The sequence below is a fragment of the Chiloscyllium punctatum genome, chromosome 9, assembly GCF_047496795.1.
Source record: "Chiloscyllium punctatum isolate Juve2018m chromosome 9, sChiPun1.3, whole genome shotgun sequence".
In the NCBI taxonomy this organism is placed as follows: Eukaryota; Metazoa; Chordata; class Chondrichthyes; order Orectolobiformes; family Hemiscylliidae; genus Chiloscyllium; species Chiloscyllium punctatum.
Genome location: NC_092747.1, coordinates 55,960,810 through 55,987,394, shown reverse-complemented (window position 1 = coordinate 55,987,394; position 26,585 = coordinate 55,960,810). Strand labels below are relative to the sequence as shown.

The window sequence follows — 26,585 nt, the reverse complement described above, 5'->3', positions numbered from 1 at the left end:
TTTGAAACTAGAACAAGGTGCCACGGTCTCAGGATAAGGGGTGGACCATCTGGAACTTGAGTGACAGGATATTTCTTCATCATAAGGGTTGCAAATCTTGGAATTCACAACTCCAGACATTTGGGAGATACTTCATGATAGAGTATTGTCAAAGTTGTCAGAATTTTGTTTATCAGATGATATGAGGAGAAAATTGAAAAGTAGAGGTTGGTAGACATATTGAAAGATGCAAGGAGCTTTATATTCTACTTATATTTTGTATTCTTGCATGTAATTTTTAGCTGTATTTCAAAAAAGCTCTTGATATTAAATAAAGCCAAAGTATGTAGATTTAAGTGACAAGTAGCAAAATGCATGGCAGGAAATAGAGCATAGAAATACAGATGTCTGGTGAAAAATAATGTACTGCAAATATGTGCTGGGATCACCAGTTGTTAATCATTTAAATTAACAATTCAACTTTGGAATCAAAACACATTTTCTAAATTTGCAGATGGCTCTCAGCACTGAAGGATAGTCGCACTGACCAGGATTCCAAAAAATTACAAAAAAGCTTTGATAAACGTGTAGAATAGACATATAATTGCCAAATTATGTTTCAATATAAGTAAGTGTAAGTGACGTTTTTGGAGTAAAATAAAGAAATCTCAAACTAAATGGAAAATAAGGATCTAAATGAGATAAATTGGAGTTTAAATACACTGACTGAAACTGGCAAACTAAGTTAATAAGTCTGCATATGTAAGCTTTAGATTTTATTTCTGGAGGGATAGAATTGAAAAGTAGAGAAATTAAGCTAAACTTGTGAAAACTTAAGTTATATGATACTTGGAATAAGGTTCATAGATCTATTATTACAGATCATTGCACTGCATTCTCTGGCACACTTCCCCTATTGCCCTATTATAAAAAGGAATTGAAGTATAGGGAACGGTGCAAAAGCAATTACAGAGATGATGCTGGAACAGCAAGATTGCATCTGTCAGGACAGGTTGTTTTTTTTTCTTATTTTACTTGAAAAAGGGGAAAGCTAATGGGTGACTTACTAGGGGCCATTAAAATTATGAAAGGTTTTGATGGAGTAGACACAGAATGAATATTTCCATTTGTGAGGAACAGCATAACTAGAGGCCATCAAGAAAAGATATGATGCTAGTACAACCATTTTATAGCTTAACCCTCCAGCCCTTTTTTTAGCCTCACACAGTAGACTCTGTTTCAGCAGAGGGAAGGACATCTCACCAATTCTATTTAAAGGGATCATCAGCTACTTTTAGATTAGTTTCTGATTGAGGTCCACTGACTGTTGTTCTGACTATGGACGTTTTGTTGGTTTCTACATTGGTTAGAGTTGCTAAAGTCTGACAGGAAGTAATGTGGCACATGTTGAATGTTTTTGCACAAACCAATTGTTCCAGACATTGGTACAGTAATTTGCATTCCCTGTGAACCACAGCCTGATGGAGAGAATAATCGGAGTGAAGTTTCTGGAAGGGGGAGAAAAATGTGGAGGAAAAGCCTTCTCATTAGGCCGTAAACATCCATTGTGTTCAGGAGTGATTCTCCTGCCTGAAACTTCACTTCCCTAAAGGCTTTGTCCGTAACGTTTGCCACTTGCTGCACTCACAAGTGCTATAGCAGAGTGGGGTGAGTGGCCTGTGGCTGTGAACTTTTATTGGTTTGGCTCCTTCCAGACTAGAGCAAGTGATATTTGCAACCCAGTTTTCCATCTACCATAACATAGGGTATGTCACTGAAACTTTGTGATCCAAGAGCAGAGAATATACTTCAGTCTCTTTTCAGATCCAGGCAAGTGCACAGTTCTGCGAAGAGTATGCGTTCCCCATGGTACAGGATGCAATTCACTGCATGAGAATCATTTTGCAGGCACTGAGGGTCAGCCATGAATTGTACCATAAATGAAAGGAATTCCACTCCCTCAACATTCAACGGTTGATCAATACCACACTTGGTGCAGGTCATGCTCAGTATGCTGGCAGCGACCATGATGCATTCATTCACCAGTGCCCAGCTCCATCTGAGTCATTACAACAATCTAGAGGCTGCTAGCTAATAGGAACTAACTTTTAATGGCATGATGCTCAACTCCAGTGCATAACCTTTGTTCATGTGGAATCACATGTGTTAGGTGAGTTATGCTGCCATATAAAATGTAATCAAGACCATCGGAGTGCTTGAACTTCCCCACTTCCTGAAATGTCCCTCGGAGTCCTGTAGGTACTCAGCAGCCTGCATATCATCATCTTTGATGGCTGACTGCATACTACATAACATTGTGACTGGTTTATAAGGAGCAGATGAGTAGGAGGGGAGGAAGCAAGCAAAGGAGGAACAGAAAGGGAGAAGATAACTAAATTAGCCCCCACTGACCAAGCGGTGCATAATAGAATTCTCTCACTACAATATCAGAAAACTTAATCCCAGTTCCTCATTCAGCAACAGTCCATAGCTCACCTTCTTTCTGCTCCTGATCATCTGCTTGGCCACAATGAAAAATAAAAGGCATGACAAACTAAATATTCCAGCTCTAAGTTAGAAATCAAACCAAATCAGACATACACATTTCTACTGATTACCCCATATGCTCGCTAAGTGACTGTTATCCTTGTGACTTTGTCATTATAATGTTCCTACCTAGTCATAGAATCAAGATTCCCGACAAATAGAGGCCTTTTGGCCCATCAAGTCTGCCCTGACCCTCTGAAGAGCTTCCCACCGTATCCCAGTAACCCCACGTTTACATAGTTAACCCAACTAGCCTGCACACAACAGGGAAACTTAGCACAGTCAATCCACCTAACCTGTACATTTTCGGGCTGTGGGAGAAACCTGGGGCACCTGGGTGAAACCACACAGAAACAAGGAGAACATGAAAATTTCACACAGACACCCAAGGCTGGAATCGAACCTGAGTCCCTGGCACTGTGAGGCAGCAGTGCTAGCCGCTATGCCATCCTGCAGTGTTTTCACAGTGACTATGGACATGGTTGATGAGAACTGATGACAACCTTAATCAGAGCTAAATGTCTTGGCTTGGAACTGTTCCATCTCAGCATGGGAGGCAACAGCAAGTGTATTGGCTTACTGGTAGTGACGGGAGCATGAGAGATATCATTCAAAGAGCAAGCACTAGGTTTGTGCTCCACAGAGACATTGCTGATCTCAAGGATGTTGCCTCGGCATTCCTAGTAATCAATTAGAGGGCATGTTTGACTGCTGTGACACCGTGCAAACCCGTGCTTTACACATGATCCAATTGTGCTTGGTTTGCTTTTATATGAAGGTTCCATCGCATGTCAGTACCAGAACTGATCACTTTGAGAGTAAACCACAGGCCATGTGCTCAATTGAAATTCCACTGATGAAGCACACTGTCTTTGCTATGAAGCCATGTTTCTTCCCCATAAGCTAGCTTCTATTTGCATTACCTTGTTATACAACAATGAAGGAAGTATGTCAGCAAATGTCAGCAGTGTCTGGGAATATGGCTGTGAGATGTGGCTCTGAGACAAATAGTGAATCCTAAGGCTGTGAGAATAAGGTAAAGATTTGAATCTCAAGTTTGAGTTGCTGACTGATGAGTAGTGGGTCTGATGCATTGAACAGTAGCTGAGGCTTGTGTTACAGGAGATGGGATTTGAACATTTAAAGCTGCACTCAGCATCTTGACCATTTGTGAGAGGAACTAAAGTCATTGGATCTGATTGGAACTGGAGCTAGCTGTTTACTGAGTCCCTTGTAATCAGTTAAGGCCTTTTCTATTCTTAAATTTTAAAATAATGTACAAGTTGATGGAAAAGTTAATAAAAACAAATAAAAGACAATAACATAAATGAATAATGTAAGTAAATGATTATAATTAATTAAGGGTGGTAGGGTCAGGCGATGTGTCAATGTTGGAGTAAGTGGGAGCTCTTGGATACCATTGTGATCTGGGGCAAACCTATCTGCAGTAAATGCCTGAAGTTCAAGAGCTCCAACTCAGGATTTATGAGCTAGAGGCTAAAGTACAGACACAGCACATCAAGGAGGGTAAAAGTTATCGAGGTTTGTTTGTACCAAGAGGCAGTCACATCACTTATGACAGAGTCTTCTAATTTGGTCAGTGATCAGGTACAGTTAGGTGTGACTATGAGTGAGGCAGATAAGGAGAGAGCAGGAGTGCAGCACTTTCAACCTTTGCATTTGTTCAATAGGTGTGAGATTTTCTCAGCCTAGTTTGGATGAAAGTGGAGGCTCCATGGTAGATAAGCAAACTGATGATGGCATGTGGTACCCATTCAAGGATGGACAGCAGCAAGGAATATAGTAGTAGGTGATGTACACTAAGGGGGATTGACACCATTCTCGACATCAAAGAGCAAGAGTCCAGATGGCTGTGCTGCTTGTTAGATACCTAAGTTTATGACATTTGCTCAGGGCTAGAAAGAAACTTGCAGAAGGACCGGAATTATCTAGTGGTCATGCTCCATATTCGAACAAATAACACAGGTAAATCAATACTAAATTGAAAAGCAGAACTTCAATGATTATGATCTCTGGGTTATTATCTGACTTGTGTGCAAATTGGGATAGCATACATAAATTTAGTGAGATGAAAATACACGGTTCAAAGACTGGTAGGGGAAAAGTGGATTTCAGTTCATGGGCCATTAACACACTGGTGGGGAAACTGGAATTGCACTGTTGAAGCAGTCTTGACTTGAACTATGTTGGGGCCAGTGTTCTGCCAAATCGTAGAACTAGTAAAATACAAAGGATTTTAAATTAAATAATGGGGGCAAGGAATAAAATGTGGAAAGGTGCAGTGTATTTAAAAAAATAGAGATAAGGAAGGATAATAGTAATGGGGAATTGAGAGTGAGAAAATTGCAGGAAGGAGCAGAGAAAAAAAGACTAAGAATACAACAGCAATCAAGTCAAGATGTTATGAAGATAACAAAAAGATAAAATAAAGGCTCTTAGATTTGCATGGAACATTCATAATAAAATGACCACATTGACATTTGCATAAATTTGTGTAAATAATACAATCTGACAGCTGCTATTAAAACATAGCTTAAAGATGATAAGGATTGGTTCTTGAGTATTGAGGGGTACATGGCATTCAAGAAAAGTTGGAAGCTTTGTAAAGGTGGAGGGAGAGAATATTTATTCAAGGCTGGCATTCGTGTGACAGCTATGATTACCTTGGTTCAGAATATAGAGATAGTTTGGGGGAGATGAGGAATAATAGGGGAAAGAAGTCCTTCGGAGGAGTGGTCTACAGATCCCCTCACACTAACCGTGGGCAGCACGGTGGCAGTGGGCGGCACGGTGGCACAGTGGTTAGCACTGCTGCCTCACAGCGCCAAAGACCTGGGTTCAATTCCCGCCTCAGGCGACTGACTGTGTGGAGTTTGCACATTCTCCCCATGTCTGCGTGGGTTTCCTCCGGGTGCTCTGGTTTCCTCCCACATCACAAAGATGTGCAGGTCAGGTGAATTGGCCATGCTAAGTTGCCCGTAGTGTTAGGTGCAGGGGTATACGTAGGGGAATGGGTCTGGGTGGGTGCACTTCGGCGGGTCGGTGTGGACTTGTTGGGCCGAAGGGCCTGTTTCCACACTGTAAGTAATCTAATCTAATCTAACAATGTGGGACAAATATTGGGTGGGGGTTGTAATAAAGGGATGGTAATAATAATGGGTATCTTGAGTTTCACATTTAAACAATCCTTTCATGGATAATGAGTTCATAGAATTCTTTTGAGATAGTTTCTCAGAATAGCACATTTTGGAACCAGCCAGAGAGCGTGATATATTAAACTTAGAATTATGCAATATGACAGGATTAATTAATAGCCTCACCATCAGGTAGCAAGGATCACAATGAGATTTAATTTCACATTCATTTGAAAGGGAGAAGACTGTATCTAAGGCTAGCATTTTAAACCTAAACAAGGGCAACAATGTGGGCATGAAAGCTGAGCTAGCTAAGATGAACTAGTAGCTGAAAAATGTGTTGCTGGAAAAGCGTAGCAGGTCAGGCAGCATCCAAGGAGCAGGAGAATCGACGTTTTGGGCATAAGCCCTTCTTCACGAAACGTCGATTCTCCTGCTCCTTGGATGCTGCCTGACCTGTTGCGCTTTTCCAGCAACACATTTTTCAGCTCTGATCTCCAGCATCTGCAGTCCTCACTTTCTCCAAGATGAACTGGTATACTAGGCTACGATATAGATCAGTAGAGAGGCAGTGGAAAACGTTCAAGTGGCTATTTCAGAAAATTCAGAATAAGAAAATTCATTATAAAGTAAAATTCTAAAGGGGGGACCCATCATCCATGATTAACTAAAGAAGTTGGGGAAAATATTTAACTTAAGTAAAAAGCATTTAACTCTGCAAAGATAAGTGACAGATCAAATGACGAGTCAGAATATAAAAAATGGCAGAGAATGACCAAAAGGCTAATCAGGGGTTTCTGAAAATGTTCAATCAGACTGGATAGGAGGAAATATAACCCCTCTCTTCAAGAATGGAGGGAGGCAGTGAACAGAAAACTACAGAGCAGTCAGATAGATGTCTATTGTGGGGATATTATTAGAATTGATTATTAAAGCAATTATAATTATGCTTAGCAAAGCTTAAAATGATCAGAAAGAGTCAGCATAGTTCTGTGAAAGGAAAGTCATTTTTAACCAAATTATTAGAGATCTCTTAATAAGTAGCATAGGCTGTGAATAAAGGGGAGCCTGTAGACATACTATTTTTAAATTTCCAAAAGGTATTTGGTAAAAGTGCCACGTAAAGTTATTATGCAAAGATAAGTTGGAGGTAGCATGGATGGAAGCTTGGCTGGCTGGGAGAAAACAGAATATTCATAAATATATCTTTGATTAGCAGTCTGAGTGGAGTCTTGCATGGGTGTGCACTAGAGCTTCATGTTTTACAATTTACATCAATGACTTAGATGAGGGAAATGATGGCATGGTGGCTAAATTTGCAGATGACACCAAGATAGGTACAGAATTATTGAGAAAAGGTAGAAGGTATATTATGAAGACAACATAAGGCAGTGGTAGACAGATGTAGATAGATCGAATGAGTGGGCAAATTTCTGGTAGGTGGAGTATAATGTTGGAAAATGTGAAGTTGTTCACTTTGGCAAGACAAATGCAAAAGCAGAGTATTACTGAAACAAAGAATGACTGCAGAATTCAAAGGTGCCAAAGGCTTTAGGTGTTCTGGTGCATAGGTCTCAAAATGTTAGCATGGAGGGACAGCATGTAATCAGGAAGGCTAATTGAATGCCATTTGTTACACAAGAAATAAAGATGGGGCTGAGGTGATGGCCAATGGTATTATCACTAGCCTTTTAATCCAGTGACTCTGGTAATGTTCTGATGACCCAGGTTCAAATCTGGCCAAGCATCCAAAGTAGGAGAGTGGTGGGTTGATTGGTTCCTGATTTTGGGGGCAGCTCAGTGGCTCCATGGTGAGCACTGCTGTGCCACAGCACCAGGGATCTGGGTTGGATTCCTGCCTCGGGTGACTGTCCTTGTGAAGTTTGCATATTCTCCCTGTGTCTGCGTAGGTTTTCTCTGGGTGCTCTGGTTTCCTCCCACAATCCATAGATTAGATTAGATTACTTACAGTGTGGAAACAGGCCCTTCGGCCCAACAAGTCCACACTGCCCCGCCGAAGCGTAACCCACCCATACCCCTAGATCTACATCTACATCTACATCTACATCTACCCCTTACCTAACACTACAGCCAATTTCCCATGGCCAATTCACCTGACTTGCACATCTTTGGACTGTGGGAGGAAACCGGAGCACCTGGAGGAAACCCACGCAGACACGGGGAGAACGTGCAAACTTCACACAGTCAGTCGCCTGAGGCGGGAATTGAACCCGGGTCTCTGGCGCTGTGAGGCAGCAGTGCTTACCACTGTGCCACCGTGCCACCTCATGTGCAGGTCAGACCTGATGTGCAGGTCAGATGAATTGACTATGCTAAATTGCCCATAGTGTTAGGTGCATTAGTCAGGGGTAAATGTAGGGGGGTCAGTTACTCTCAGAAGGACGGCATTGACTTGTTAGGCTGAATGGACTGTTTCTACACTATAGGGAATCTAATCTAAATAATTCAGTTATACAGGATATTGATGAGACTATATCTCAAATACCATGTACAGTTTTGTAGTTATTATTTATGGAAGAATGTAAATGTGTTGGAGGCGGTTCAGAGAAGGCTCACTAGATTGTACCTGGAATAGGCAGGCAACTTTATGAAAATAAGTTGGACAAGCTGGACTTGTTTCCTTTGGAAATTAGCAGTGGTCACTTAACTGAAGAGTATAAGATCCTGAATGGTCTTGACAAAATGAATCTGGAAAAGGTGTTTCCTGCTGTGAGTCAACCCAGGGTATGGTTTTAATATTAGGTATTGTTCTTTTAAGACAGATATGAAGCATTCTTTTTTCTCTCTCCGAGAATTGCGTGACTTTGGAACTCTGCATAAAGAGGTGGTGGAGTCAATGTCTTTGAATGTTTTTACGGTGGAGACACATAGATTCTTGTAAGGCAGGAAAATCAATGATTATCAGGAGTAGACAGGAGTGTGGAATTCGAAACACAAAGAGATCAATTATGACCTTATTGAATGATGGTGTGGGTTCAAGATTAATTTCTGCTCCTATTTCAGATACTCATATGTACATCATTGAATGTCTACAATCCAAGAACCACATCCAACTTCTTTAGGCTATATTGTTGTTCACTGCCAGACCTATCCGCCTCTATTGCTTTTCATAGTTTGTCTGGAGGGTCACCTGATCCACATAGTCACCTGTCTCCTCCTATCCTTAATCTGTTTCTGCTTTAGTCAAAATCACAAACCAAGGATCATGGTGCAACATCAGAGAACCTTGGAATACACTCTTTGCCCTGTCTTCTTCAGTATTCTTGCTCAAACTTTCTTCTGTCTGTTCCAGCACTTGCTACAGCCAGAATGCACCTTCCCTTCAAGAGGAAGCATGGTAACTTTTTGATACTGATGTCACACAAACATGTGCCCCCTGCTGAAGCATGCAACCACTGCACAACACATTTCGCACTGGATATACACAGCTGGCATGCAAATTTAAAGGCAGCATGAAGTTTACACACTGTATCGCAATCGATGTATATAGGTTAATTGCAATACCTGTCCCCTTTCTCCATGTTATCCGATTTTGAGGCCGAAATACCTACAACTATGATTTTCTTCTATATAATAAATTACTTCTTGTAGAGTCATATCACTGAAATTTCACATTTACAAGCTAAAAGTGTACAATGGTTATTTCATTAATGTGAGCTCCATTAAACCTCTCTGTGAACAGTCTCGATAATTTGGCACACTGCCATAAACCAAGTCTTCAGTGTATTGCTTCTGTCATCTGTAAAGGAGAGATTAATAATACATAAAAATAACACACAGAGATACCCTAGATTAATGAATTGACAAAGGTAAAAGAGACATGGATTCTGTCAGGGAAACTGTCACATATTTAACAACTGTCTGCCAGTGTCTTTTGCCTTACCACCTCTATTCTTGATCCCTAAAACCTCCATAGTACCTTTCGGTTTGACTAAATCTTGGGGGCTGCACTCTTTTTTTCTCTCCAGCCCTGCTGTCTCATGTCACTGTACTTTGAGATGTTTTCAGTGCAGAAGGAACACAAGAGAAATGAAAATTGTTTGTCCTTGATGTGCTTGACTTCACAAATGCGAACATTTTAATAAGTGGAATCACGTATGACTTCATACCGAATATTTCATCTGGGCCATTCCAACAGTATTAGGGCTGCATAAGCCAGTTGAACATTAAAGTAGATTCAAAAGGATAATTAAAAATTGTACAATCTTCTCCCACCAAATATTGGTCCTCATTTGCAATGCAAGTTTTGTTCTGCCATTATAGTGGAAATGGAAAAATAATGTGTTGATGTATCCTGATTTCCTAATTGTCAAAACCTTTACTTTCAGCTTTGCTGACTAATTAATATCAGTTAGTTGTTGCTCAGATGTGTCCCCAAAAATGTGTTAGCGACTTACTACATCTGGACACAGTGTTTATCTGCATTGTTATTGTCAGGAAGTAATTGGTGTCCAGTGGATGAATTAAACTAATTCAATAGTCATTTTGGAATCAGAAGGTTAAAAACTAAAAATGTTTAGCATGAATGTGCTTACCAGGAATACTAGTAGATATTGGCTGCAGAAAATTGGAAAGATGCTACTTCTAAAAGTTATAACAAAATAAATATTTGTGTAAGTCTGTTTTGGTAGCTGCATTTTCTACTATACATTTTAAGAACACGTTATTTTGTCTTTTATTCAGAAAGTAACATTGATGAAACATTTTTCAAAATGACTTTTCTATCCAACAGGCAAATTGCTAAGCAAATTAAATATCAAAAAATATTAGCAAATTTCTTGTTTACTTCTGGTCTTATAGCTATTTCACCAAAGAATTTGAGGAAAATACACCTTTTGCTGTTTGATGCTTTGCATTAAATTCACACTTTGTTCACTTTGTATTACAAGTTTATTGGTGCCTGTCAACTGGGCTGAGTTACTGTATTTAAAACGAATTCAGGACCTCAGTTCTTGTTGAAATACAATCAAAACAAGGCCATTTTCCAGTTAGTTTTAAAGACATAATTAAGAACACCACTTCGGTTGAGCATAAAGAAAGGCAGGATACAGTTTCCCAGAGCAACTGGGCATTTTTTAATACTCATAGTGTTTGTTACTTCCTTTGCAATGCCTGAGGCAAATAGTAGATGCAATAATAAATAACTCTTTTTATAATAGCAAATTAATTTACAGTCAGTTATGAGAAATGCATCAAGAGATTAAATCTGTAATTGAGAATACAAAGCTAGCAGATAGTAGTGTTCATTTTTTAAAGATAGATATTGTTTTAGTGTAGTTTCTTCGTTTGTAGCTTTCTATCAGTTTTTTGCATTTAACACCATGGATAGAAGGTAAAGTAACATTCAGAGTCCTTAAGATGTTTGAAGGCTTTCTAATTGCTGTTTTTGCAATAAATATTCAGGCCTCTGATTAAAATGCACCCTAGCTCAAGTTTGCCACCTGATTAATTTGTTTTCAAATGCTCGTTTGATTACAAACATGATTAATCATGTGCAGTGTACGTTAAGAAAAGGAAGAAATGGGAGTAGAAGTAGATTATACAGCTTGACATGTCTGCTATGCCATTTGGTAAGATTTCAGCATGATCAAATATTGCCTCAACTTTCTTGCAGGTCACTACAACCTTGGGAATTACCTATAAGTTCAAGACTGTCTATCTCAGCCATGAATATATTCAATGGGTACCTGAGTTAGCAGATTCAGCAGATTCATAAACTTCTAAGAGAAGAAATTTCTTGTTTTCTCTGGCTTAGTAAAGAGATCCCTTATTCTGAAACCATGCCCTTTAGCCCTAGACTCTAAATGTTGGAAACATTCACACGGCATCCACTCTCAGAATCTTGCATATTTCAAAAAGATCACCTCTGCTTCTTCTAAATTCCAATAAGTATAGTTACAACCTACTCAACCTTACCTCATAAGTAAAACCCCTCTTTCCAGGAATCAATCTAATGAGTTGTGCCCAATAAAAGTATAACCCTCCTGAAATAAAGAAACCAAAACTGTATACATGCGTAATCTCTCCAAAGCCCAGTACAGTTCTATTCAATGTTTTTTACTTTTATACACCATACCCTTTGCAATAAAGGTTAACCATCCTGGGGGAAGCATGGTAATGTTACTGGAATAGTAAATCAGAACTCCAGGCAATTGTCCAGGACCATGGGTTTGAATCCTATTATGGCAAGTGGTGAATATTGTATTCAATTATTTTGAAAGCTTTACTAATGGAGACCATGCAGCCACTAGCCTATGGGGGTGACTCCATGTCCATAACAATGAGGTACACTTGTAAGACAGTAAATGCTGGCTGAACCCATGACATCCACATCCCATGAATGAATTAAAACAAATAAAATCAATTTTCTTCCTAATTACTAGCTGGATCAGCACATTGACATCTTATATTTTGTACACAAGGACACCCAGATCTCTTGGTATGGAATGTTCTATAGTCTCTGTCCATTTAACTAAGACTTTGTTTTCCTGTTCTTCCTACCAGATTTGATTTTTCCACAGTATAGTCCGTCTGCTGGTGTACTGCCCACTCACTTAACCTGTCTATATCTCTTTGGACTCTTTCTGTCTTCAAAACATTTGTCTACAATATCCTCTGTCACTTACTCACACTGTCACACAGTTGTACTCAAAGAGAATTTAAACAATGTTAGATAAAATACAACGTAAATCTTTCTCTTCCCTATCCTAGCCATGTTTTAACCATTGTGCTGTATTTCACCACTTTTTTTATTTCTGTACTAACTATCTTGTTGTCTATGTTGTCTTTCCTCGGTGAGTGTTAATTTAAGCAGAAAATGTGCTTTGTGCACTGGGTATATTGAAACAGTAAATGTACTAATGTTTGCGCTGCACCTGGCACACACAGCAAATCTTCCCCAAGTAGCAATTCGTGACAAATTACAGTCATTTCTATGCTGTGAGTATGTGCTTATTAAAAATTGTCATGAGACAGTCAAAATTCATTTTACGGGATAGTGCAGTATGTACTGGTAACTTTCCTAAATTAGTAATCCAGAGGTCTGGACTAATAGTTGGGAGGATGTGATTTCATAATCCTGTTGTTGCAGTTTGAGAATTTGATTTCAGTATTTTTTAATTAAGAAATTAAAAAGCATGTTTCAGTTAAAGGTACTGTGAAGATGAAGCTATAAATAGCAAGTGCTGGGACTACTCAACAGGTCTGACAGCATCAGTAGAGAAATGAAAAGTGATAATATTTTGAGTCCAATGTGATTCTAAAAACAATTCTGATAATAATGGTCAGAGATACCCGTATCCTGAAAAAAGTACTCATGTTATGCCTCAACCGAGATAGCATACTGGAAATCTAGGCCTGCTATTCCCAGGGCTGATGCAAAAATTAAAGGTTTTAAAAAGTGCGCAGCATTTCCCAATTTACTTGTCTTATAGTCCCAGTTTGACAGAAAGCATGGACCAGGTCTCTGTACTTAATGAGAATAGCTATTCATTAGAAATAAATAGATTCTAACATCAGACAAATATTATGCCATCAATACATAATTCTTCTAGTTAAAACTCCTCCCACCCTTAAAACTACACACACATAGACAGACACAGACAGAAAAAAAGCATGGCTATTAAGGATGGAGGGAAAGACTAGGAAGGCATTTCAGTCCACAGGTTACCTGAGGTGATTCTTGTTTTGATTGTAATGCTGCTTCTCAACCTTCCTTCTCCCAATACTTTCATTTGTTTGCATGAGGCACAGCATTTCACACTTTAAAGATATTTGACTTATCAATTAAAAGTCGCAGCAACTGGCAAGAGGAATAACTGGTTATCTTCAGGTTTGAGATACTTTTTCTACAGTAGAGTAGAAACAGCTTTTTCTCCAATCTTTTCCTACTGTCTTGTTCAAACTCCCAAGCTATTCAGCTATCTGGGAGCCAATCACATAGCAATTGACTGACAGAAGACTTTCATCATTGATAACCAGTCACTAGTCCACAGACTAATCAATTGTTTGTTTCTAGCCAAAGCTCCATTTGTAAACACCTTTTGGCTCCAGCTCATCTGCAAACTAGGCTTTCCATTACAGCTTGAACAAATATAACAGTAAGCCACGTAAACACTAGTACAATGAGTGTCAGATTCCTTGCTTCTGAATAAAGTGCAGTAATCCTTCATCAATCCTTGTTCTTTAAAACAGTTGTTTTCCCACTTCAATCCACAATCATAATGCAAAAAATAGAGTATTTGCGGTTAGTGGAAGGAATGGAAAAAAAAGAGAATTAAGTTCCATTGGTTTGTGTGCAATTTGAATCCTGGTCTACAAGTGAAAGGATAATGTTCTGATGCATTGTTTCATATAGTGCCTAGTCTGCTGTATTACAACAAAAGTTTATACTGTAATCTCCTGAAACAAGAAGCTCATACTTGGAGCAGTTAACCAGAGCATCCATTCCAATCCAATACATTGGTTGCTGCCAAGATTTCTATCCATTACTTTACTCCCTTGGTGTCAGAAATTTAAATGATAAAGAAAAATTAAGTAAGTTAGGCTTATTATTCTCAGAAAAGGAGAAGTCACAAAGGTAATCAAAATGAAATTTTGTAAAAAGAATTAACAAATGTGATTTGAATGAACTCATCATTTGTGGCAAAGTATTCCTATAAACCCATTGAAGTAAGAAAGTTAAGTGTGAAAAGGAAATGTGAAAGTTTTCACAAAGGGAAATAGAATTTAAAGGAAGTGCGAGTGAAGATTGTCATTTATTATAGGTACAGGTTATAATAGGTCCTTATAATGTCGTAGCCCAATGTCCAGCATCTTGCTGTGAATCTCATTGAGTGACTGCAGAGAAATTTATTTTTGTGCCTAGATGTATTCACAGATCAGTGAGCAGTCCATTTGAAATTTTATCAAGCAGTGAGTAAGAATCTTCCAGAATTAAAAACTTTCCAAATCATGTTTAGAAAGCTCTCAAAAATGTGATGTGGAATTTCATCCATCTTTTAGAGTATGTCCTTGCAACAGGCTGAGTTTGCTGTACAGTCCAACTGAAGAGTGAGAAACCTGGCTCCAGAGCTATGAGGAGTCAGGTCAGACTTTTGCTCCAAGATGCTGACATCTCTGTTGCATTGATGTGCACCCGAAATCTCTTTCTATCAGTGCTGAAATAGTAGCTTTAACTGTCAAATGTCTCTGGAGAAGGAAAGATATTACAAAAACATCGGATGGAAGTGGATTGAGACCAAACAGAAAGCAATGGGCTAATGATGAAAATTCTTATGTTTTTTATCTGAACAGTAATGAAACTTGACAGCATTCAACAAGGTAAAAATGGTCACAAGCTGCAAGACATCAGAAAACTTATGAAGCAAACTAAAATAGATAAGAGATTACTTGAAGCTTTCATTCATGAAAATACCAAAAGAGTGCAAGCAGATGATATTCATTTTACGGAACCAGAGGTAAAGATACTTCATTACAATAAACCTATTGTTAAGTTACCTGTTTCTGAAACTCTATGGCATTCAATGATTATTTGTCTATCCAGCCAATACTTAGCTTAACAATTTAATTTTTACGGAAGTTAATTTAATGCAATACACAAGAAGACTAGGAATCAGCTGTGCTTGTGAATTCTCATCCTCTGTACCTCCATTTCCTACTGCGAAAAGATTCGTAATATAACTTTTTAAAATCTTTTCACTTTGAAGATATCGAAAGAAATAAAGTTATAAAGAGAAATATTTTTCATTTAGCATCTCTCGGCTCAATGATTGTGGAAACAGGACTGTCAATGTCTTTCATTTTATTGTGTGGACTACCATAATGGTGGTAAAAGATGGGCTAAAAATTTGCAATTTCCATCAGCTGATTTTAAGATTTAGGACTTTCATGGACTGAAATGATTTCAAAACAGCAAAAGCACTGACTTAAAGTTAGCCGTAGTAATTAACTGCATCAATGTGGATTTCACCAGTTTCAACATTTCCCAACCACCACCCCACCCCACCCCACCCTCCCACCTTATCCCAGATCTAACCTTCCAACTCGACACCACCCTCATGACCTGTTCTCCCATCCATCTTCCTTCCCATCTACCTGCTCCACCCTCCTCTCCAACCTATCAACCTTAACCCCACCTTCATCTACCTATTGCACTCTTGGCTACCTTCCCCCCAAGCCCAACACCCTCCCATTTATCTCTCCATCCCCTTGGCTCATGAGCCTCGTTCCTGATGAAGGACTTTTGTCCGAAGCGTCAATTCTCCTGCTCCTCAGATGCTGCTTGACCTACTGTGCTTTTCCAGCACCGCACTCTCGACTCTCATCTCCAGCATCTGCAGCCCTCACTTTCTCCTTATCTGATCATGGGTTGAGCCAAACTTCATGAAACTATCAATAAATAAAACCTGAGCATAACATTTGTATCAAAAGAGACTGAAACTTCTTACTTTTATTTATGCCTGTATGACAGATTTTACATATTTCAGATGATAGATTATGGGTTGAATCTTTCCATATTTTGGCTCGATGTTTATTACTGGAAGACACATAGAGAATTTCTCTCTGTGGGCCATGATAACTGTTTCCAAGCTATGTACCACTGGTCACCTCATTAATTATACAAACAGGCTTCACCGTGCTCTAGCTCATTGAATCATGTGGTCACAGAGGCTGAAGTATTGGCTGCTGCTGGGACCTTCCAGCACAGAGGAGGGACCATAGTTAAATCCCAGTTGTACACCATTCCAAACACTGCAAGTCAGGAACAACCATCCCAAATCTGTTGTTACATCTCATTTCAAAATGAGATGGTCAAGGAAGGGAAGCTTGCCCCTGCCATTTTGACAGTGATCAAGAAGTCCTGCTGTACAGGGTGGTAGAGAGAAGGGCCGTTCTCTCAGAAGCACCATTGGAGACCATGGTACCAAACCCTAGGCCTCTGGGTCAGTGCCACCTTTACTTACAGAGGAACACACAACAACTAAACCAATGAATTCCTCATCCAGTATTTGAGGTTGATATTAGGGTTATCGAAGGAGTGCTTTTAAATGTACCAGGATTAACAGGACAATAGATAACGCTCGTCTTCAGAATAACATGAAGTTTTAGGACACAATCACGGGTATTTCTCAATAAATTCCTGCCCCACATTTTTGGAAGCCTCTGAGAGCCTTTGAGAGCATGCAGAAGAGGATTACTAGAAAGATATCAGCAATGTTCATGAGTTATGTGGAGGATTTTTCTTCTCTCTTTAGGATCATGAAGGTTAGGAGGAGATTTAAACCAGAAATAGTTAAAATTTTGACAGTTTGATGGAGAAAATGAGGAGAACCAGCTCCCATTGATACGAGTGTCAGTGATCAGAGAATACCATTTTTGACACTTGGCAGAGATTAGATAAGTTTTTGTTAAATGATGGAAGTGGTTATAATCTGAGATCCATGGTCTAAAAGATTAGCTGATGCAGTTTCAATAATAACTTGAAAAAGACATTGAAAATATACTTGAATAAGAAGAACTTATAGGCCCACAGGTCAAAAGCAAGTGAGTACATGTGAGCACTTAAAAAAAGCATGGATAGACAGGCTGAATGACCTTCCCATGCAGTGTGATTCCATAATAATGTGACCTGTAAAGACTAAAGGGTCTATGATATCAACAAATATGTAACACAACTGAAATAATATAACATGTTACTTATTCTTAATAAATTAAAATGACAGAAGATCACTCAGGGATGAGGAAAATAAGCTGTCATGATTTGGAGATGCTGGTGTTGGATTGGGGTGTACAAAGTTAAAAATCACACAACAACAGATTTAATTGGAAGCACTAGCTTTTGGAGCGCTGCTCCTTCAGGTGGCTGTGGAGTATAAGATTGTAAGACATAGAATTTATAGCAAATGTTTACAGCGTGATGTAACTGAAATTATATATTGAAAAAGACCTGCATTGTCTGTTCAGTCTGTCATCTGTTAGAATGACCATGTTGGTTTCAGTTCTTTCATATGGAAATCTTTTTTACAAGTTACATTCTCAACTGAACTTTAACAACTGATGTCACGTTGGCCCAGTTGTTATATTGAAGGTGTGAGCTTCCCTGTGTGATACTGTGCCACAATGGTCAGACTGATTCTGATCTAAAGAACAGATTTACAGAATCTTACATGGATTCATGCAGTTTTAAGAAAAGTAAAATGTAATTCTGCAAGTACAAATTCACACTACAAACTTATATGTGTATGTATGCATGTGGGTGTGTGGGGGGGTGGGGGGTGGGGTGCGGGGTTAGGGGTGTCTGTGAGAGAGTGTGTGTGTGTGTGTGTGAGAGTGTAAAGTGGTATAAGTCTGAGAGGATGCATGTATGCATATGGGAGTGTATGTGTAAGCATTTGAGAGAGAGTCTGCGTGAATGTGTGCATCTGTAGGACTGTGTGTGTGTAGGAGTGTGTGTGTAGGTGAGTGTGTGTGTGGGGGAGTCTGTAGGAGAGTGTGTGTGTGTTTAGGAGTGTCTGTATGTCTGTAGGAGTGTGTGTGTGTTTAGAAGTCTGTAGGAGTTTGTATGTGCGTAGGAGTGTGTGTGTGTGTAGGAGTGCACGTGTGTGTGAACTGTAAAGGATGAAGGTGTGCTAATTTAAGATAATTGGTTTTAAATAATTTTGGAAGTGAAAGTGCACACAAGAGTGGTATACCACAATAATTTAAAATAAATTTAAAACTAAAATTTATATTCTTAAAAATAAACCCAGGTAAATAGTGCCTGTCCTCTGGTGCCCTGCAGCCCAGGTGAAAAGTTTCAGACAAAATGACGGAGGCTGAGTTCACAGTTCTTCACTCTTATGTAAATGCCATATTGTGCCTTGGTACGGCTAGGTAACCATTGTTTAAGAAAGGTGAAAAGAATAATGTTGATAACCATAAACCACCCAGAAGGAAAAATAAGTAAAACTTGAGAATGGTGTATTCTGGTCTAACTCATTTTGCATACCTCAAAATAGAGAACCAGCAATGCCAGTATATTCATTTCCAAGTATTGCTTTTTTAAAATTTAGTTGTGTTGTTTGTGGACAAACTCTTGGCAGTAGATTTTAGCTATTTGATTTAACTATTAACTTTTGGCCATTAAATTGAAATTTGCCAGGAGCAGATCAGCCAAATTTCCTTTCTATTCACTTTCCTCCATTTCTGTAGCTTCCTCAGTTTTCCATTTTACACATCATCTACAGATATTCAAAATCATTACTGGTATCAACCAATCGGGACTCCTTCGCTTATGGCAATTCGTTGTCCAATTCTTTTCAGCCTCGGTTATACCCATATTGTGGGCCTTGTGGGATTTTGTACTTTGCATAGAATTCTCAAACTTAAGAAAATGGTGTAAGAGCCTGAAGGAGATTTTTTTAAAACAATGCATATGTTGATGTATATTATTCAGTCCGTGTCAAGGTTATTGTTAAACCCTGCATTGCAAGAAGATGTAATCATTTGTATTTTGTTCCCTAACAGTTTCCTACACCTGTAAAAAATGCAAGCGTTCCAAGTTCTAACTTGGGTCAAGTTCTGCTGAAATTTTGGTACTCCATGAAAAGCAAAATGCATTACGAAAGATCATTACTAGCTGATACAAATGAACAGGTGAGTTTCAATCCATTCTTTAACTGTCCTCCCCTTGCCCCATAAAATTATGGCTCAAAACAGCCAGTACACTGCCAGGTATTTCAGACATTCGGAATGCAATCTCACACCCCTCCTCTTCCTCATTCCTTCTGTTTAACCTGAATTGAAATTATATATGATTGTTTGATTACATGACTGATTTTATAGAAAAGCTAATGGTGAAAAATATAATCCTTCAAATATGCTTTAGAAGGCATTGCAAACAATGTAGCATCATTGTAATATGTTCCATGACTTGACAGTAAGGGTACTTACACCCATCACTAGTAGAGTGTGATTATACACTATTTAAGTTAGCTCATGATAAGATGCAAGGTTTTCATAAGTATGCATGGAAGCAAACACGGAGATACTTTGTTTCCCAAGTTATTTTAATTGATAGCTCGTTTTAAACTGGATGTTTGATCAGTTCCGAAATTAAAGACAACCATTTTTAACAGCAATGTTGAAATGTGTACAAAGCAATGACTATGAGAAATGCAGTGAGAAATAAGGGGGTGAATCCACCTGGATTAGGAACAGAGAAGCAGGAATAGAACATTTGGTCCCACAAGCTTGCTCTGTCATTCTAAATTTTGGATGATTGTTTGCCTCAGCGCCAAATTCCCATGCTATCCCCAAATCTCTTGATTCCATTATTAATTAAAAACCTGTTATGCTCCATCTTAAATTACTTAATGACTGAGTTTCCATCACTATCCAAGGATTGAGAAGAAGAGAAGTTTATTCTCACCACTGTTCTAAATGGCTTGCCTTTTATTCTGAGACAAGATCATCTTGTTCAAGACCCTGTTGTCAGAAGCAACATTCTTTCTGCATATGCTCTGTCTATCCCTTTAAAAATGTATAAGTTTCTAAGCTATCATCTCTCATTCTCATAAACTTCAGCGATTATGGGCCAGTCTCTTCATCAGGCAATCCATGCATGTCAGGAATCAGTCTGGCAAACTCCACTGCACCCCCTCTGTGGCAAGTACATCCTTCCTTCAGCAAGTGGACCGAAACTACACATAGTATTCCAGGTGTAGCCTCACTATTGTTTCATACAATTCAAAAACGACATCATTCCTGTTGCTGATTACTATTTTACTAAAAGATCTTGCTACTTGCAAAATAGAGTGAGACAGCTCTACAGCACAGGAAAAGGTCTTTCAGCCTATTGAGTCTATACTGGTCAAAAATTAGTATCTAACCAATCTATTCCATTTTCAACGTTTGGCCCTTAGCCTTATATGCCTTTGCATTGGAAGTGCACAACTAACTAGTATGAAGGTTTCTGCCTCTACCACTCTTACGGGCAGTGAATTCCCGATTTCTAACATCCTCTAAGTGAATAAACATTTTCCTCACATCCCCTCTAATCCTCCTGTCCATTAGTTTAAATCCATGTCACCTGGTCGTTGATTCCCACATCATGGGGAAAGGTTCCTCCCTATTTACTCTGTCAATGCCCTTTATAATTTTATACATCTCAATCATGTCCCCCCCTTCCCCCTCCCCCAACCTTGGTCTCCTCTGCTCCAAAGAAAACAACCCCAGTTTATTCAATCTCTCTCAAATCTCTGTGACCCAGGCAGCATCTTAGTACATCATTACCATTGCAAACATTCCCTCCCATAATGTAAGTATTGTAATTGCACACATTACTGTAACTGTGGCTAACTAACTTGTATAAAGTGCCAGCATAACCTCTCTGGTTTTGAACGCTATGCCTTGGCTAATAAAAGCAAGTATCCCATATATCTTCTGAAACACTTTATCTATCTGTCCTGATATCTTCAGAGACCAAAGGACATGCATACCAAGATCCCTCTTATCCTCAGTGTTTCCCAGCATCCTATCATTAATTATGTATTTGCTTATCTTGTTTTTTTTTCTGCCCAAGTGCATCACCTCACACTTACCAGGATTGAATTCCATTTGATACTGATCAGCCCATCTGACCAGCCTATCTATATCCTCCTTTAATCTCAGACTATCCTTCTCACTGGTTACCATCCCACCAAATTTTGTGCTATCTATGAACTTACTGATCAACCTTCCTCCATTCAAGTCTAAATCATTTATACATACCAATGGCAATATTGATCCCTGTGAAGCCCAATGGACACTGGTTTACAGTTACAAAACCACCCCTTAACCATCACCCTCTGTTTTCTGCCACTCAGCTAAAACTGGATCTAATTAGCCAAATTTCCTTGGATCCCATGGGTTCTTACCTTTGTTATCAGGCTTCCATGTAGGTCCTTATCAGAAGCCTCACTGCTGTCCAACAAAACGATGTAGAATACACTGCCCTCATCTATACGCCTTGTCATCTCTGAAAATTCCAATCAAGTTGGTTAGACATGTCCTCCACTTAACAAAACCATGCTGAATGTTGTCAGTTAATCCCTGCCTCTAATTGCAGCTTAATTCTGTCCCTCAGAATTGCTTCCAATAGTTTCTCATCGCTACTGAGGTTATACTGACTGACCTGTAGTTTCCTGACCCTGTTTTGCTCTATTCTTGAATAACGATCCCACATTTGCCATCCTCTTGTCCTCTGGCACCTCCCCTGTACCCAGGGAGGCATTGAATATTATGGCCAGTGCCTTGCTATTTCCTCCCTTCCCTCACTCAACAACTTGGAATTAATTTCATCCAGACCTGTAGTGAAGTGAAGCCCTTTATTCGGTATCACAATTCAGTGATATTTATTTCACTGAATTGATATATCTTGTTTATGGCATATTATTTTACATTTTGCACCAATTTGCTCCTTTCCCTCTGATGTTAACCACTCCCCAATATCTCACCCAAGTGCTTATTATTTAAGTGCAAGTATTGACAGTGACTCCTGGAAAACTACCACTACCAACATATTCACTTGATCTCACTTTTAGCAGAGGTTACTGGAGAACATTTAGGAGCCATGGCCCATTTTCCCTTCCGAAGTCTGGGGCATTTACTTCAATTTAAATATCTTGTTGCTATTTTGACTGCCTTCAGTTAATAAAGTTTGCAGATTTTAACTCCAATTTTAATATAGTTTTCTAATCCTGAATTTCAGACATTAGTTTGGTTTCATTTTTCAGCATTTTTTTCTGTCTTCTTTGTACTTCTGTGAAGGCATTTTAAAAACAGCGTTCAGGTCTGTTACTGTTCTCTTTTTCCCACTGCTGGTATTTGTTCTATTCCATAAAAAGACACAAAAAGGTATCCAAGAAAATCACAAAAAACAATCCAGTAGAAATTGATGCAAGAATATGCGATAATGAGCAATGGAAGTTAGCTTGATAGAAACAATCTTTTTCGTTTGCACCACAGATTTTAAATTATGTTGGACTATAGTCCTTGAAAAGGAAATAGATTTGAAATATGATTATTATACTTCAATAATGAGGCATTTTCTGCCACAGGATGTTGATGAAGCTCAGACTGAATATCAAAGAAGCAATGTACTATCTTCTAAGTCTGCAGAAGAGTAGAGTGAGGATCCTGCTTCTTTACTGATAGCTTCCTTGAACAGTCGCAAATAATATCCAAAATGTCAAAGATGATGGAAAATATGGATGACACCTTTAAGAAAATGATTAAAGACAAGAACATTCTCAATGACATGGCTGCGCCAAAAATAAATAAAATTATACTTAACATAAAAGGGGTAAATATTTGTCTTGGGTGGTAGCACTAAACAGATGTTAACACGCCACTTGATATTCTATTCCATTGTAGCTAATGTACCTGAACATTGCGAGGAGGTTATAACTGGAAAGATTAGGTATTCGGTTGGGGAGACAATGGTCCAGGCCATAACATCCATTTCATGCTACCTCTTGAAACAAATTTATACCACCCAAAGTCTTTGTAAAATGAGATATGCAATAAATGAAAATATTTCATCCACAAATCACAATATTGATTAAAGGTACTTTTAGGGAACAAACAAGCATATATTTGGTTCCAATGTATAATGGTGATGACTTGACTAATCGTGCCTGCGATTGAAGAATCAACTCAGCCTTTATTTCTCTCTTTCAAGTGTTCAGTGCTGTCTTTCTAGACAGGATAAGATGGTAATTTGGTAAGACTTTAGAATGGTGACTAAAAACCCGATCTAATATTAAAAGAATATAATTTGCAAATTTTCCTGGAATCTCCATATGTACTTCTTGCAAGGTATTGGCAAAACATGCTGGAGAAATTGTATAATTAGACATTTTTAGCAATTTATTCAGTCTCACCAAATATTCCAACCTCCTTTACTGGTGAACCTCGGGTAATTTTAAGCACATGCATCTAAGATGGTACTGACAGAATTCTGCATCAGTTTTTTTTTCAAAATTAGCTTTTAATTTACATACTGGAGCTTTCAAATGGTATTTTATTTGAACTATTCAGTCAGGAAATATGGAAAGGGCTGATTTAAACTTAGAGTTCATCTCCATCCTGTACAAATACATAGTCCAATTTATTTTCAAGTTGAATATTCTGTTTTCAGCAACAGATGTTTCTGGTGATAATATACTGTTACACCCCTGTGGAATGAAATGTGCTGTGTTTTCTGCTATTGGCAATAGGAACAATTACCTCAGCTGACTACACCTAGTGAAAGTGATCTTTCCTCTAACTGTCACATACAGACAGAAGGCACTATCTTAACTGAGCCTCTGGACAGGGCCATTCATTTCATTCACATTTCTAGAGATGTACATCTCACTGCTTTGAAGGAGAAAGTAATGTGGCACCTTCAGCTCCACTGAAAGAATGCAGGCAATAGATGTTGTCTATAAAGAGTCCTTGAGAAGCTAATTGAAGAAAAAACTTGATTTGAAATTAAATAAATTCATCTTACCAAAATTTGAACAACAATGCTGGATTTATCTTACTAAAAGAAAGAACTAGTAATATTTTCTCAGAAATGTGTGACAAGAAAAATTGCTACCCACTTCCAACCAGAAATTGAACAACTATGTTAACTGTTTAAAGCCAACTTGGAAATTTAATTGTTCAGTTTATAAATTTTCACTCTCTTCTGTTCAGAGTCTTTGCAAGATTTGAGGTTACTCCTGGCCCTATTGGTATTCAGTATTTCCTCAGAGATTTAACTGCTAGTATGTTCTGAGTGAACAGGATTTACCATGGGCTGGAAACAGAGTGATTCTGTGAGAATAGGTGTCAGTCAGTAATTGTGCCCACTTCTTGCAGCCTACTGTGACATACGTGCCTTGACCAGAAGTAGAGTCCACAAGAGAAAGAACCATTTAATTGTCTGGTCTAAAAAGAAAATATCACTTTTTACAACATTTATGGTTTGTGAATGGAATATTGAGAATTTTATTAATAAGTGACATTAATGTTTTGGCATAAAAACATTTTTTTCCTGTTTTAGGATTTATTATCATACAGACCTTAAATCTTCACTTTTAATGAATACATAGAATGGAAGCTACCATGTATGCTCAATACAGAAGATTTAAAATAAATTTGAGTCTTAAAATATGAAACAACATAATTTATAAAGACATCTTCAGTTTTGATTCAGCATGCAGGTTGTGTCAGATCAAGGTTTCTTACTAATACAATAATCTATAATTTAACATTACTGGTGGAAAATTTAACTGTCTTGTTATTAATAAAATGGAGAGCCAAATTCTACTCTGAATTTGATTTATAGAATAATGCTGAAATTGCGCAGCAAAAGTTGGGAATCACATTAGTTACTTCCTCTAATTCATCATTAAGAAACATTTATGTGACTTTTTCTCATGAACATAATCCCTGCTCATTTTTATTAATCATTTCACTGCAGACGTCTTTAGATTGTTATGCCACAATGATTTGATCTTCTCTTCAAGCATTTTGTTAGCCATGTATTTCAATTGCACACCGATGAAAAAAATTGAATAAATGTTTTAAGGAGATATCATAGTGCATGTCATACAATCATCCAGTTTTCAAAGCCTACTTAAATTATATATACACTCATCTGCTATGAGTGTATCATGAACAAAAGTAAAACACTCAGATTTATAAAGTCATTATGAAAAAAATCAATTCCATTCTCTTGTTGAACAAGGGTTCATAGTCCCATTTCTCTATGCGGTGAACATTGGTCTGATATGGATCAAATCAAGAACACTTCCAAGCAACTACAAGAAACCTTCTTCAATGGATAGTCAATAGAGAATTAGTCCCTACCAATCTCACAGACCACATACTGACTCATTTACAGCACTCTTCTCAAAGTGCACAATGGACACCCAACTAAAAATAGATTAAAAAGATTAGAGGAACAGTGGGACATTGGCAGGTGATAATGTTATATACTTTCACAACTGTATTGCCAGATTGATTCTATATTTATTACTGTTTATTTTTGAAAACAAACTCATTATATTATCAAAATAAATATGTAAATAGGCTGAAGCTGGGATGTATGTTCCTGCATAGGCTCAGACAAGTTTTACTGAACCTGTCAAAATTTATCCACTACATTTAGTTCACTGTAACAGAGTTACAAGTGGGGACTGTGTTGGGGAAAGTTAACTTTGGGTGATGGTGTAAATTGGTGATATCAACTCAACCACCGAGTATAAATTTCTCTCATTTGACATTCATGGAAATGAGGAAATGAATATCTGGAGAAATGTATAAAGGGGCACCTCAGTTGTTACTGCTTCTTTGATGCCATCAGCGGAAATCAAAACTAATCCGCAATGATTCTATTTTTTTTCCCTTTTGTTACTGTGCAATGTTTTAAAATTCTTCACTTGCAGAAAGTTATTAATGCCTGCAATGATCTTCTGAGAGCATGAATTCAAAATCATTAGAAAAAGCCAACAGATGGTTAGATACGTAATAGAGGACAGCAGATTTCTGTGGACAGCTCAGTAGCTGAGCTGAATATTTATCACTATAATTTGTACATCTTATATTCATTACCCAGGATGTCTAATTGAATGGTACCCCACTCTGTAAAGTGTTTTCTAGTGACATCAAGATATTTTGTGAGCCATGGGATCTGTACGTTATACCATATTTTTCAAGTCTTCTGTAACTTCCATTCTTTTCTAATAAAAGTGAAAGGGGAAACTCAAACCATGGGGAGATTTTCTCCTCCCTTGTGACATGTGAGCAAAAGAGGTCGGTGGGAAATTTGGAGAGAACAAAGAAATAAATTTTCTCAAGAAAAACATTTGTGATCTTCCCTCAAATAGTGAC

At 38.2% G+C, this 26,585-nt stretch overlaps 1 protein-coding gene across 2 annotated transcripts in view; it reads left to right on the top strand.

The window, feature by feature from the left end:
- Positions 1-25,019, top strand: part of LOC140481424 (PC3-like endoprotease variant B) — an 865,619-nt gene extending 840,600 nt beyond the window's left edge. For both annotated transcript variants that reach the window (XM_072577588.1, XM_072577587.1), the window contains exons 18-20: positions 14,997-15,160; positions 19,209-19,337; positions 22,781-25,019. In XM_072577588.1, coding sequence (XP_072433689.1) covers positions 14,997-15,160; positions 19,209-19,337; positions 22,781-22,849 — 362 coding nt within the window. In that variant the 3' untranslated portion in view covers positions 22,850-25,019. The remainder of the gene's footprint in view (positions 1-14,996; positions 15,161-19,208; positions 19,338-22,780) is intronic.
- The last annotated feature ends 1,566 nt before the right edge of the window (positions 25,020-26,585 follow it).